This window comes from Sturnus vulgaris, chromosome 10 (assembly GCF_052056855.1).
Source record: "Sturnus vulgaris isolate bStuVul1 chromosome 10, bStuVul1.hap1, whole genome shotgun sequence".
Classification (NCBI taxonomy): Eukaryota; Metazoa; Chordata; class Aves; order Passeriformes; family Sturnidae; genus Sturnus; species Sturnus vulgaris.
The window spans coordinates 9,248,735-9,261,878 of NC_142252.1; the positions used below are offsets into that span (position 1 = coordinate 9,248,735).

A 13,144-nucleotide genomic window follows, 5' to 3' on the forward strand; every position below is an offset into this window, starting at 1 on the left:
AGAAGCCATGAGGCTGTAGTTACAATGATATTTTAATATAAAATTCATTAAATATTACCAGTAAAATAGTTTAAGGTTGCAAGGCAGATATTATTACTCAATGAAGATGCATTTTAAGAAATACAAAGCCGCATAATGATTTAAAAATAATGATCAGTTATGTGTGCCTTCACAAAGTGGATAAGTAGTCTTTGAATTTTATTATTTTTCTGTTAAGATCAACATAGCTCATTTTAAAAAAAGAGAAATTATATGCAGTGACATTTACTGTGTGGGTCACGAGACAATTTACTTCCTCAAAATCTTTCATATCATTTTAAGTCTAACATGTATTAAATGACTCAGGAATATAAAACATACAAATGGGAATTATGAAGGTGAGAAATATATCAAGTTTATTTTTGGTTTCTGTGTTTCTGAAAATTTCTGAAATTTTGTCACAGTTAACAAAAACTGGGAGACATTTTCTTATTTAGTTTTCAGTCTTCAGCAACATGTAGCCTGACCATCAGAAATTTTAGTTGGTGAAACAGAACCAATGCCTAAATCCCAGAAAACCAAGAATGACCAAAAAACTGAGAGTAGGTTTGCTGATCTGGAAGATTTTCCAGGCAGTTTAATGTGGTTATTGCTATTTGTGGATAGATAGGTAGGTTGCTTCAGAAACCGAAGTTTTATTAACTTATGTCAGATCCAGAAATAAAGTTGTGTATGCATTTATATATACATATATAATTGTGATAGGTATGTGTTTGTGTAAGGATGGTGAACTGCATTTGTTTACACTTCCTCTTTGCAGTTTTGTTAAACCTGCTCTGCAAAACTGGAGCTGCAAAGCCAAAATCTCAATTTCTGAGAAATGGTGGCATTGCACCTGTTTGCTTAAGCTTCAGGATGCACTCAATTCCCACAGATTAAATATTGGGATGGATTTGATATCACAGTCAAATTTTCATAGAAGCTGCATAAAGACAATGGGTACAGAGCTGAAATCTGTCCAAGCAAACTCTACAGCAACTGAGGCCTGCCTTGGATGCCTTCCACAATTTGCTTTTCATTGTATTAGGACTAATTGATCCAAGAGCACAGATGGATTTCTGAATTCCAGAGGTTTGTTGAATACCAATATTACCCTGGCATCATATTGAGATATGATTTTTTTGAGAAAATAATCAGCAGTTTAGTTCTGAATCTTTTTTCTTAGTAGTCTTTTTCCTGGGTTTGTGATAATCCATCTGCCAGAGCCCTAATTTCTATTGTTTTGTGGTTTATCTGAAAAATCTGATTTTCACATCTTTATGTACCACCTGGCTCACAGGAATGAAACTAAATATGAACCACAACAAAGAAAATAGAGTTGAGGGTTTCCTGAAAAGTCGTTATTGTAGATGAAACTATTCAGTTCCTTAGGGACTAACTGAATGTTTCTTCTTGTGCTATACTTATCTTTTATAGAGGCTGGTTTTTTTCTATTATAAATGCCTATTCTTATATGTCTGTTAATAAATTATTTTGAAGAGTACATGAAGGAAGAGGAGTGTAAGCCTACGTAAGCCTGAGTACTTATAAATTCAAAGAATCTAAAATATTATCAATTTTATGCTTGAATGACTTTACATTCACAGAATACTAAGGCTTAAAAAGATGCTAATTAAAAATTCTGCATTAAGAGAATTTCAATGCATTGTTATGCACTCAAAAATCAGGAAATGATAGCATTAAGATTTTGTGTCTAACCAAATGTGCTGCCTTCATATTGTCATGACAATACAATCTTTAGATTGTAGTAACAGACTGCATGTAGTTCTGCTATTATATCTTATGGGCTCATGTCTGACAGCCTAATGCACATCTAGATTAGAAAACAACAACTCTATTTGTTTTGTTTTTAAATAATATGACATTTTCATGTTTCTGCTTGCATACTCTGAGAGTTTTCAAAATCCTGGGGAAGAATCTGAGCATGACAGAGAAGCCCTTCCCTAGCAAGGTTGGCTACCTGACAGTGAAAGCTTCCCCTTCTCTTTTCCTCTCAGTCCTTGACCAACACTTACATCATGGAGCTAAGAGCAAAGTGATTTTTCAGTCACCTGTGCACTCCAGGATAAAAAAGGTGCTGTTAGAAAAATATTTGGGAAAAGTCTTAGAATTATGAGTGCTGTTTATGGAACCTGCTATTAGAACTGCTGCATTTACCAGGGTTATCCTGGTAAAAAATATGCAACATAACCATGACTTCTGCCTGCACTTAGAAATTAAAATACTGGTGATAAATTGTTGGTAAAAGTATACTTAGGAAAAATTTTACCTCATTTTCTGGGGTTTTTTTGCTAGCAAAGGATCTGCAGAGTTATGCTGTGATAAAGGTTGGGCTTTGTGTTTGGAGATGACAGATGTTTAAGGCATTATCAGTATTTTGGACCAGTTCTTTGTGGTTATATTTTATGTCTCTTGTATTCTTCAAGGGGCAGTCATGAGGTGAAAAATTTCTCCAAGTCACTTCTGCACAATTTTGGCCCAGGACAGGATGTTGTGTTTAAATTGCACTTAACCCTTGGCCATTAGTGCTGCCACGCTGCTGTGCCAGCACAGAGTCCTGAGCTTCTTTCCTTTCCTGAGCTACATGAATTTTACCTGCCAGGAGCCCCTGGAATCAGCCACATCCACCTGCTGAGAGCAGCTTGACCCAGCCACGAAGTGTCTACCCATGAGCACTCTAAGATCCCACTATGCAGTGAGAGCATGCTACTAAATAAATAAACCTGGCTTGTTCTTTGTACTGTGCTCTTTCACTGGGCACAGAGCAGAAGGAAGTCATTTAAATCCAGTGAAATCCAGACTCCCATGTGAAATGAAATAGACTTGGAATAGGTCTTGCAGAGTAAAAAATGTACCTTTTTACTATGCACCCTTGAGGGCTGTAGTAAATATGTTTTTTAATATATATTAATATGTATTTATAATTTCTAAAGATATTAATATAATTAATAAATATAATTGACATAATATATATAAATATAATATACACTAATATATATTAATACATTAAATATGTTCTTTAATGTAGTGTTTTTATGAGCAGAGAACACAGCCTGTTGAATTTTTTTGTCTCTGATTATTTAAGACTGTATCATATCTAAGCCTCTACTTTCAGTAAGATCTGCTGTGATTACTCTGGGGATGTGAAAGCCAAAGCACAGGCTTTATCATAGGGTTGTTTTAAATAAATACTTGGTTTGATTTGGTTGTTTCCTTTTGCCTGACTACTTTCACCACCTGTTTAGCATCTTCTCCCATGATAAACCAATTAGCGTCAAAAAGTTAATGAGGGACATGCTGAGTTTTGGGACAGACTGGTAAAAATTTCTGGAGAAGGGAGAAATTCCTACTCATGGTAGAAAAGCAGGGTCTTCATTCTTGGGTGGCACACACAGTGAAAACCTGGTGAGTCTATTGGGGCATACTTCCCATGTCACTGGCATTTTTATATCTTGTATTTACAGAAACAGCAGAAGTAATGGCGTCTACTGCATTTGCATGGGATGACCAGGCAGTATTGGTGAGCAGAAGTAGAACACAATAAAAAGTGGTCTTGTTATAGTGGGTTTCTCTGCCTCTCCACCTTTCTCCAACCATTCACACTCTCTCTTGACCTTGTCTTAACTTCTGGTTTCTCCCAGTCTTGCTCTCTTGCATCTGTTCTTGCTTCCCATATGAACAATCAGCCAGTGAATCCTCTCAACGAGAGCCTGGAGTTGAGAAGCTGAGGAGTGCAGGAAGCAGCCTCAGGTCCAGATCACTCTATGATGGGAAGAGTCTAACAGCTGGTGAACACTTTTCTGCAATTCCTGTTGTTGTGTTTAGGTGCTCCTTGCACACATTTTGTAGTACTTTCTCATCTCTAGCTTCCAAAGAACTCCCTGTACAGTTTGAAGCTTTGGGGATATACATGGTCTCCTTCCATGGGATGGTTGTGCAGAAGCCAAGGCATGCCCAGTCACTCTCCAGACAGCATGGTGGGAGCTTTCTGAAGGATAAGTCAGCTGTGGCAAAGTAGAATGACTCAGCCATAGTTTTAACCACTAAGGATTGTATAGCTGCACTTTTCAGATGAGAAAAGCTAGAGAGTAAATCAGATGCATTTTTAAACCACGGAGCAGAATGAAAGTAGTGTTTATGATATAAGTTGTTTTATCACCCTAGCAATTTTCCAGTGGTCTCAACTATAATTTTAGCAAATCCAGTTTTTTCTTTTTGTTTTTTAATTTTTGTTTTCTTTAATTGACTGACTTTTCACATACTGTGAAAGGTCAGAGGCGAATGGGAAAGGTTGACTCATTTCTCTCAAAGCTCTACCTGCCTCTTTAAAAACAATATTTTGTTGTCCCTTTGTCCTGAAGTTGGCAATTTTTCTGTAACAATCTGTATGTTGTGGTCTAAATCAGCCTTATTCCCGCAAAGGGAGGCAGGATTGGCATCTTTGAACTAGAGACACAGAAGTAGCAAGGTTGTTCTTTTATAATCCCAGGGCATACTTTTTACAAGCCTGCTCTTTAATTGTGGTGAACATGATGGCCAGCCTCCCTTCAGAGTACTCTTCTAGGGAGCACATCTTTTTATTTTTGGTTGGGAAATGAGAGGGTGGCCTGGCAGGGAACAGCATTGCTGGAACTCACCCGTCCCTGCCAGTAGTGGCTCCCAGATGTTTGTAAGATCTTTTCTGAAGCCATGACAGTCTAAGAGTATAAGGCAGGTATGATCTGTGGGCAGAAATAATAGCTTTTATTAGATTGATAGTCTTGGAAAAATAGATACTTTCAGGCACTCAGCCTGTCTTCATGTATGACAATGTGTTCTGCATGGCCTACCATGGGCTGACAGGCTGAGTGCCTGCCATCTACTCTGCTTTTCCCAGGTTTCTTTTTTTGTCCTGTTCTAACAAAGGCTATTACCTCTTCCTGCAAATGTTGACTCTTTAATATTGAGCCTTTAGCAGGTGGCAAAAACTAAACTGGTCTGGATTGGATTCATCAAAAACCTGAGGTACAACAAGTCAGAGGTGGCCTGTCCTGAAATGAGGGACAGTATGTGTGTTTCTATCCTCCTAAGCCCAGGATTAATTTCTCACTGCATTCTCTACCCATGACAATGGCCCTGCAGGGTGACAGAAACTGTAATTGAAAGAATGAGGTTATTGGGCAATATGAACCTACTGAGGTTTCCTAGAACTAACTTTTACCCCAATTTAAGTTTTTTCCCCCCTCTTCCTTGACACTGGATGTTGTTTTACAACAGGTCCATTAGTTAATTGCTTGGACAATCATACTGGAGGTGTAAAATGATGAAGGGTGCTATAGAAGTAATGACTTGAAGTATCCTTCTCTTAATACTCCTAATAGTTTAACCAACACCGATTAGAATCACCAACATGCATATTAAAACAATTTCTTAATTTCTGCATGTGGCTATATGAATATCCAAAGTATACCTGGAAACACTAAAATAGTATCATTTTTATGATTTGTCTCTTTTTGCTTATGTCTCTAATTTGGCTCTGCAGAAACCTTGCAATGGTAATTGCCAGGTGTTTCTGCTCATGGTCAGCCACTCCTCACTCTGGTATATAATCCTTAGGAGGTGAATAAGAAGCTTCTTGGAAGGTATTAGTTTCCTGGGTCCTTGTTTGGGCCTGCTAAAAGACCTCTCACTAATTATCAAATGAGTCAGGCAATCCTGCTGAATTACAGTGTAAAATGTTACACCTGTGAAATGTTCTGCCAGATAAAACAGTCTCTCAAGTATAACTGAATGTATCAAAGTCGGCTTTGTCTGTGATGAAGCAAAAGGTTTTGTATCATGTGCAACATTTCTTAGAGTTCACCCACAGCTTGTCACTTAAATTAACCACACCCAACTGTGATAAAAATGCCAACTTCGGTACCTGTGTCCACTTTGGAGCTCTGGAGTTAGGCTTGTTAAGGGTGATGAGGTTCAGCTGATCTGGGAGTGTTCACCCAGACACACCAAAAGCAGCCCTGGGTGTACCTGGGGCTGCTTTTGGCTTGGAGTGAGAGTGCAGCCAACATGAGTGCCTTGGAGGTGAGGAGGGCTGTGGAAGTTTTGTGCTGAAGTTCAGAAGAATGATATTGCAGATGTGCTTCTCTTAAATATGGTAAGCTAAAAATCTCCTTTACCAGAACATCTTTCTTTCCTCTTTCAGAGAGTGCACCAATTGTGGACTGAGAACCAAGTAATTGTTTCCAGAGCAAAGGAGACTTGTCCTAGACTACCTGTAAAGCTGTGAGTAAAGGTAAGTCAGAGAACTTCAAGGTGTCTTCCTGTCTAAAAGCCAGTATTATATATTTCTATACTTTGGATTTACTATTCATGGAGGGTTATATGTAATAATCATCCCAATATCTTTTGTTTGGAATATCAGTGACAATGAGGTTACCTACGGAAAAAGAAATTTTATTGTTATTGTCTGCGATTGTCGGAAGGACACAGAGTTGGGGATTTTTTTGTATATTTCTTGATTCTGACTTATTTTGCTTTAGATCCCTCCATACTCAGTTCAGAGTACAAAGGATTTTGAAGCTATAAGCTCTCAGTTGAGGTGTGTCCATTTTACAACACACATCATAGATGTTAAAAAAAAATAAAAATACTGTGCTTGAAAAGGAAAAATCTTAAAAATATAGTGTTGAAAAACAAACTTGCTCTAAGGAACATTCTGAAAGTCTTGCAAAAATAAGAGCATCTTTGAAACTTTACATTTATTTATTATTAACAGAAATAAGCTCTGAAGCTTAAAGTCTCAAATGGAACAAGGCTTGCTACAAGTCAACTGAGGGCAGCATATTGTGTTTGAGGGAGAATGTCCAGAGAAAGGTGGGGGAGCAGGCGAAGGGTCTGAAGTATGAGTGTGATCAGGAGCAGCTGAGGGATCTGGAGAAATGGAGGATAAAACAGAACCACAGAGCTGTGTACAGCTATCAGAGAGAGGTGAGATGGAGGTTGGTCTCCTCTCCCTTAGCAAGTGGTAGAGCAACAGGAAATGGCTTCAGGTTGTACCAGGGGAAGTCTAGATTAGGTATTAGGAAAACTTTCTTTTTGAAAAGAGTTGTTAAGCCCTAGAATAGGCTGCCCAGAGGTATTTAAGACATGTAAATGTGGCACTTGGGGACGTGGTTTAGTGGTGGACTTGGCAGTCCTATGTTAACAGTTAGATTTGATGATCCTAAGATCTTTTCCAACCTAAATAATTCTATGGTTCTAATGAAGCCTTCATTATTTAACCACATGAGTATAATGCAGTAGTTCAGAAAATTGCTCTTATTCAGTTGATCAAGTTGAAGGGAATTACTAATGTTATGGCTGTTTATACCATCAAATATCTCTCAACTGTGTGGGTTGTTCCATGGCTCCTTTCATCAAGACTCAATCTGTGATTTATAACTCACAGTAATAAGTCAGATTTCTGGTGGTTTCCCCATTGCATCTGGAGGAAGCATTACTTTAAGGTAAAGCCTTAATTATGTATAGCATTAGAAAATCCTAAAAGTGACTTAATTTTTTGCAGCTTAGTGTAACACTGGGTCTTTCTCGTTCCTTCCATATAGCTTCTCATATTCATGAGGTAAACTTTTTTGTTAAAAAGAAATTTTACAGAAATTTTGGAGGAAGAAACCAAGGAACAAATTTGCTCTTGCTAACATGTTTCAGTCTTTTCTAGTCACAAGAAAAAGATTGTATTGATAAGTTTGGCACTTTTATTTTAAAGTATGTGTGGAAAATGCCCAATTTGGGGGTTTATACACCTACATTATTTTTTTGTGCATGAACAAGTAAGAGACCTAGAAATATGAATGTTAAATGAAGCTCAAAACCACAGGGGAGAAATGAACAATGTAGCAGAAAGATAATGCAAAGGAGATCTCTAACAGCTAACGATTTAGCTGTTGCCACAGTTCTTAGTGCTATGCTGGCCCTTAGGGTAACTTTTAAGCTTATATTTCTACACCCAGAGCTGAGAGGGCCTGCTCAGCATCCCTGAAGGGCAAGATCTCTTTTGTTCTGGTCCATCACAGCCTCACCTAGATGTTGAATGGGCTGCCAGTAGCACTGCTGAAACTGTATTTGAGAAAGGCATCTACTAGAGCAGATCTTTGTCCTGTATTTCCCTGTCTCTTGTACAAAACAGAAACCCAAAATCTGTGATAGTTGTGCAATGCATTAAATATGAGGAGGTGCCTTGCCAACTCTGGTGCCTGAGGCATGGGTTTCATTAAATATTCCATCTTCCCAGTGTGCCTAGCTTCTAACTGTAAATGCTCGTAATTAAGTCCTCTGGATTTTTAATGACAACCTTGAACTTAGTTGCCCTGGATCTTGATCTAGTATTGTCAGTTTTAGAACAGAAATCCCCTAACCCCATTTGCTCTAGCAATTGCCTTATCAATAAGGGAAGCAACCACCTTGGGTGGTCATGTATCTAGCACATAGTACTATATGAAGACTGTAAAGCAGTGAAAAAGACAGAGTTGTTCAATCCATAATAGGAATTTAGATAGCCAAGGTATTCAGAAAGTGTCACACCTGTCAATTTTAGTTTGTCTTTAGTGATTCTCTAGTGCTAGTTGTTTTGGGTTTTTTTCTCAAATGCAATGCAGTCACCTTGGATCCTAAAGTCTAAGTTATAAAGTGTGAAAAAGAGCTCAGTTTCAAATAGTTGTTAATCAGACAGAATAAATATCTATTAAATTCGAGTTGATTTGTCTCCCTACTTCTATGAAATGATTTATGCATACAAGTAATTTTCAGTAGTTCCTGAGCCTCATGAAGTGTTGCTGTGTGTAGTAACTGGCTTGGCCTAGGCAGTGAACTGATGCACAGGCCAGAGGAAAGATTTCTGCATAGCCCATTTAAAAAAGCAACAGCCACTTCAGCTGGAATACATCCACAGGTATCTGTGTATATAAATAACTGCAAATACAGGCACAAGCTGTATATAAATAGCTGAAGAGAAATCAGTGAGCTCCCCAACAGAACCAGAGAGATGAAAAAGCAGCAAGTAGGGTACACAAATCTGTGGGGAGTTGAGAAGGGACTGCTTTCTTCAGTTTCCTGGGAGACAATTTGACATAGAAACAGAAGAAATCCTGGCTCAAGCAAAGGAATGGGTTAGTGGGTGCTCTTTAGAGTGCTTGTTCCCACGCATAAGCTTTCAGAAGTTTTAGGGCTTATTTAACTCTATGCCACTTCTAAACAGCATCAAGTAGAACTAATTACTTGTTTATATTTATTTATTTTCCAACAATGCAGATTTTACTGGCAAACAACTTCTTTCCTCTCAAAACTGACTTTGTAAGGGTGGATAAAAAATGACAAAAGTTTGTGGTTTTGTCTTTAAGTAGATTTTTCTAAGGTTCTTGGACCTAAAATGTAATCTAAAACTAAAAATGACACACCCAAATCTGAAGTTTAGATAAAATTGGACGTTCTAAAAATACTTAAAGTTGGTCTTGCTTCTGTTAACTTAGTGATAGTTACAAGAAATTTTTGTTTCATAACAAACTGCATCCTGTCTAGTATTAGACTTATCCTGCATCAGGTATTTTCATCTTGTCAGTGAGAATTATGTTCTAAGATTTCTATAGGCATCTTTAATTGCCTATGTGTTTTCAATTACTCTGCTATAAAGCTTCTCTGTAAGTAATTTTTTCCTGGTTTCATGAGGACATGGGGTTCTGAGGATTTGCTCACTAAGTACAAAATTAAGAAAATCTTGGTAGTATAGAAATTATAGGCCCCTTTCTGTATGAAGTTTCAGAAAGGATGCATTAAAAATGAGAGTAAATGCAGAGAACTACAAAATTAATTAGGTTTTAAAGACATGCTGTGTATTGAAAGATGTCTACTTGGTCCATTAACTTCTCCAAGTAAAGGTTAAGATGCTATTTAACAGTGGTCAAGTGTCTTTGCAGGGAAAAATTATAGAGAGTTCTTATATTCAGCTGGAAAAGAAAGAGAAATCTCATCATGAACAGTGAAGCTATGTAAATTCAGACCAGAGATAAGGCAGTCTCTTATCAGGAAGGGTTATTCATCACTGGAACAACTTACCTAGACATGTAATAATTTCACCTCCACTTAGTGTATGAGTGAAGATCTTTCTAAAAGAGATGCTATAATTCAAAAGAAAATTATGGTCTTGAAGCATAAATTACTAGGTGAGGTTCACTGGCCTGTGTTATGCAGGGGACCAGACTATACTGCCTTAACAGTCCCTTTTTGCCTTACACTCCCTGACAAAGTAGCTGCCAGCAGAATTATTTGGAGATATAAATCCATCTTAGATGTATATCCCTATTGAACTTGATGAATTTTGTGAGCACACTTTATGGATCAGGTAAAGAAATTGTTGCCCACAAGCAATTGACTGGCACTGCATGTAGGAAAAACTTAGTCTTGTGGAATTTCTAAATGCCTCCTTGTAGTCAATCCCAATCCATTAGAACAGTCATAGTAAGAAAATATCTCTGTTATCAGCCTTGTTTGCTCAATTCCACTGAACTATCTAGAGAAATCTTAGTAAGGCTGCTGGCATATTTACAGCTAACTGCAAAACTATTACAGGATGATGGAATCTGAAGGACAGCTTGTGATATCAGTAAAAAACACCAGATGTTACATGCAGGCAAATGTAATAAATCAACTGTCATAGTTACAATTGATAGGGTAATAGCCCAAATTCACAGACGCTTTAATAATGGGTGATATATAAATGTGCTTACTGAAATCAATTGGTCTATTCACATTGTCTACTAACTTGCAGGAGCCTCTTATCCTATGTAAACAACTACGAGATCAGAGCTCATATAAGCTTGTATAGGTCTGCTCTATGTTTTACACCTTATCTCAGCAGACTCCTAACACTGGTACAAAAGGTTCCCATACTGGTGGTGAATGCTTCTGGAATCAGAGTTCAGTTGTAACTGTTTTGTAAACAAACAGGACAAGGAATACTACCTCTTGGTGCATGGTAGAGCAACAGCTTTCACCAGCTAGAGATACAAAGGTCTCCTTAGGGAAAGAATTGCTGGCCCTGAGTGTGACTTTTTCTTTAAAAAAGGACCTCAAAGGACACCATGTTCTCTTCAAGGTCAAATTGACATTAGCAAAAAAAAGTCTAGATGAGTTACAGGAAAACAACTATTGTGCTCTTTGTACAGACTCCTTAAAGGAGCATGCCAGGTTTGACATCATGGAATTCAAAACAAAATCTGACTCTTATTAACTGTAATTAAAATATGCTATTTGTGTCAGCTAAGTACATAATGCCCTTAAAAGATCATTATCTTGGGATTTGTCAAGGTTGAACTGTCTCTATAGTAAAATCTGAGAACATATTTCAAAACTGACTAGATTCCTCTGAAAACCCATTAAATCCAACACATCCTCGTTGTCAACTTCCACTGAAAATATTTATTTATTTCAATAAAATTATTGCAGCCTATCCAGGAGGAGTCATATGCTCTGGTTCAATGTGTGACTAACTTAGCTGTCTATTTAATAGCTACATGTAGGATGGTCATACAGGTTACAGAACAATCTTAGCTCATGTTTTTGTAAGCAGAGATTAAAAATTACTTCTCTGGAAAGGGGGTGTGGGCCCCGCTGTCTCTTCTCAGCTGGGTGATATTAGTGAGTGCTCTGGACCCTGGCAGGGTTTTCTCCCTTTTTTCTGTGGTGTCTGCAAGGTGAAGCCCAGGGCTTGGCAGGAATGGGATTGCCAGGCCAACCTGTGACTGCTGTCCCTGCTTGCCCCATTGCCAAGGGCTGGCTGTGAGCCCTTCAGCTGAGTGTAGTAGGGACAATCCTGGTTACCTTGGGCTGTGGCTGGGTACAAAGAAGGTTCAGAGTGAGGCAGGGCTTTTTTGTGGCTCAAAGACTTCTCTGGCTGCTGGACTTCTGCACAGGCTGGATGAGTCCCTGCCAATGCCTGCATTGTGCTCAGCTTGCACTTCTGAACTCTCCTGGACAAACCAGGGTAGCACCAGTACCATGGGTGGGATGATGTGATGGTGTGTGGTAGTTTTTGACCAGTACATCGTGGCTGTGAGTGCCCAAGGGTGTGTTTGAGCTGCTCTTGTCCTGACTGTTGCAGGTGTAAGCAACCTCTAATATAGGTCCCATTGTTTCTTGACTTGGTTTTATAAAAACAGGGTAATAAATTTAGTCCTAAATAAATTCTTGTTCCTCCATCTGGTCTATAGTCTAAAGCTCATCTCAGTCAAAGCTAAAACCAATGTACATCTATTCAAAGCCAATTCTGAGTGCATTTCTAGGACTGTTTTCTTTCACTTCCTTCAAGAACCATTGTGAGAGTAAAAATAACATGGTAACTAACTAATTATGATTAAAGAAAATATTATGATCCGTGAGTATATGATTCTTGGTACCATGATTATGTTCACAGTCACTTCCTTACCTGATTTCTGGAGTGATTGGGAGGGAGGAACAGTTACAATTTTTTCTTCCCACATGGTTGTCAAGCAGATAATTGTATTACCTTTGTTACTGTCTTAATTCTGTTGTAATGGAGATCAGTGCCCACTTTAAAGAAAAAAATTCTAAATTCATAGGTTTGCTTAGCATCTTAAAAGACTAAATTCATGAGCTATTTTAGCATCTGACAAAATAAGGGCTGAAGTGAAACGTAATGCAATCCAGTTTAAGGAACAATTTCTAGAAACACAGCCTTGCAGTCATTGAAGCCAAGGGTAGCATATTAGTTTTGTCTTTGCAGAAGGAGAATAAGGCAGCTGGTCTTTTGATAGAGAAGGATAGGGGATTTTATTGTTATGTAGAAATTTGGTGAGAATTAGATAAAGTCTTGAGCTCTCAATTTAAACAGAGCAGATATCAAAAATATAATTATTTCTTTGGATGAATTGAGAGTTGAACAGGTATACATTATAAACTGAAAAAAATAGCCGTTGAAAATTCTGAAGAGCTGAAGGGGTAATGGAGGTAACTTCCAAGGAAAACTTTTGTCTATTTGGGGTGAGGTGTAAGTATTGTCTGAAAACCAAGAAGTAATCATCTGGGAGATGTCACATGGGATGCAATTTCCCTGCAA

At 38.0% G+C, this 13,144-nt stretch overlaps 1 protein-coding gene across 3 annotated transcripts in view; it reads right to left on the minus strand.

Moving 5' to 3' along the window:
* Positions 1 to 13,144, minus strand: part of LOC148222633 (uncharacterized) — a 47,956-nt gene that overhangs the window by 12,354 nt on the left and 22,458 nt on the right. For 2 of the 3 annotated variants that reach the window (XR_015805662.1, XM_088170724.1), the window contains exon 2: positions 4,677 to 4,760. Coding sequence is in view for 1 of the 3 variants with exons in the window: in XM_088170724.1 (XP_088026850.1) it covers positions 4,677 to 4,760 (84 nt within the window). In the remaining 2 variants the exon portion in view is untranslated. Of the gene's footprint in view, positions 1 to 14; positions 4,044 to 4,676; positions 4,761 to 13,144 lie in introns of those variants that run through there. The other variant, XR_015805661.1, reaches the window with a different exon arrangement.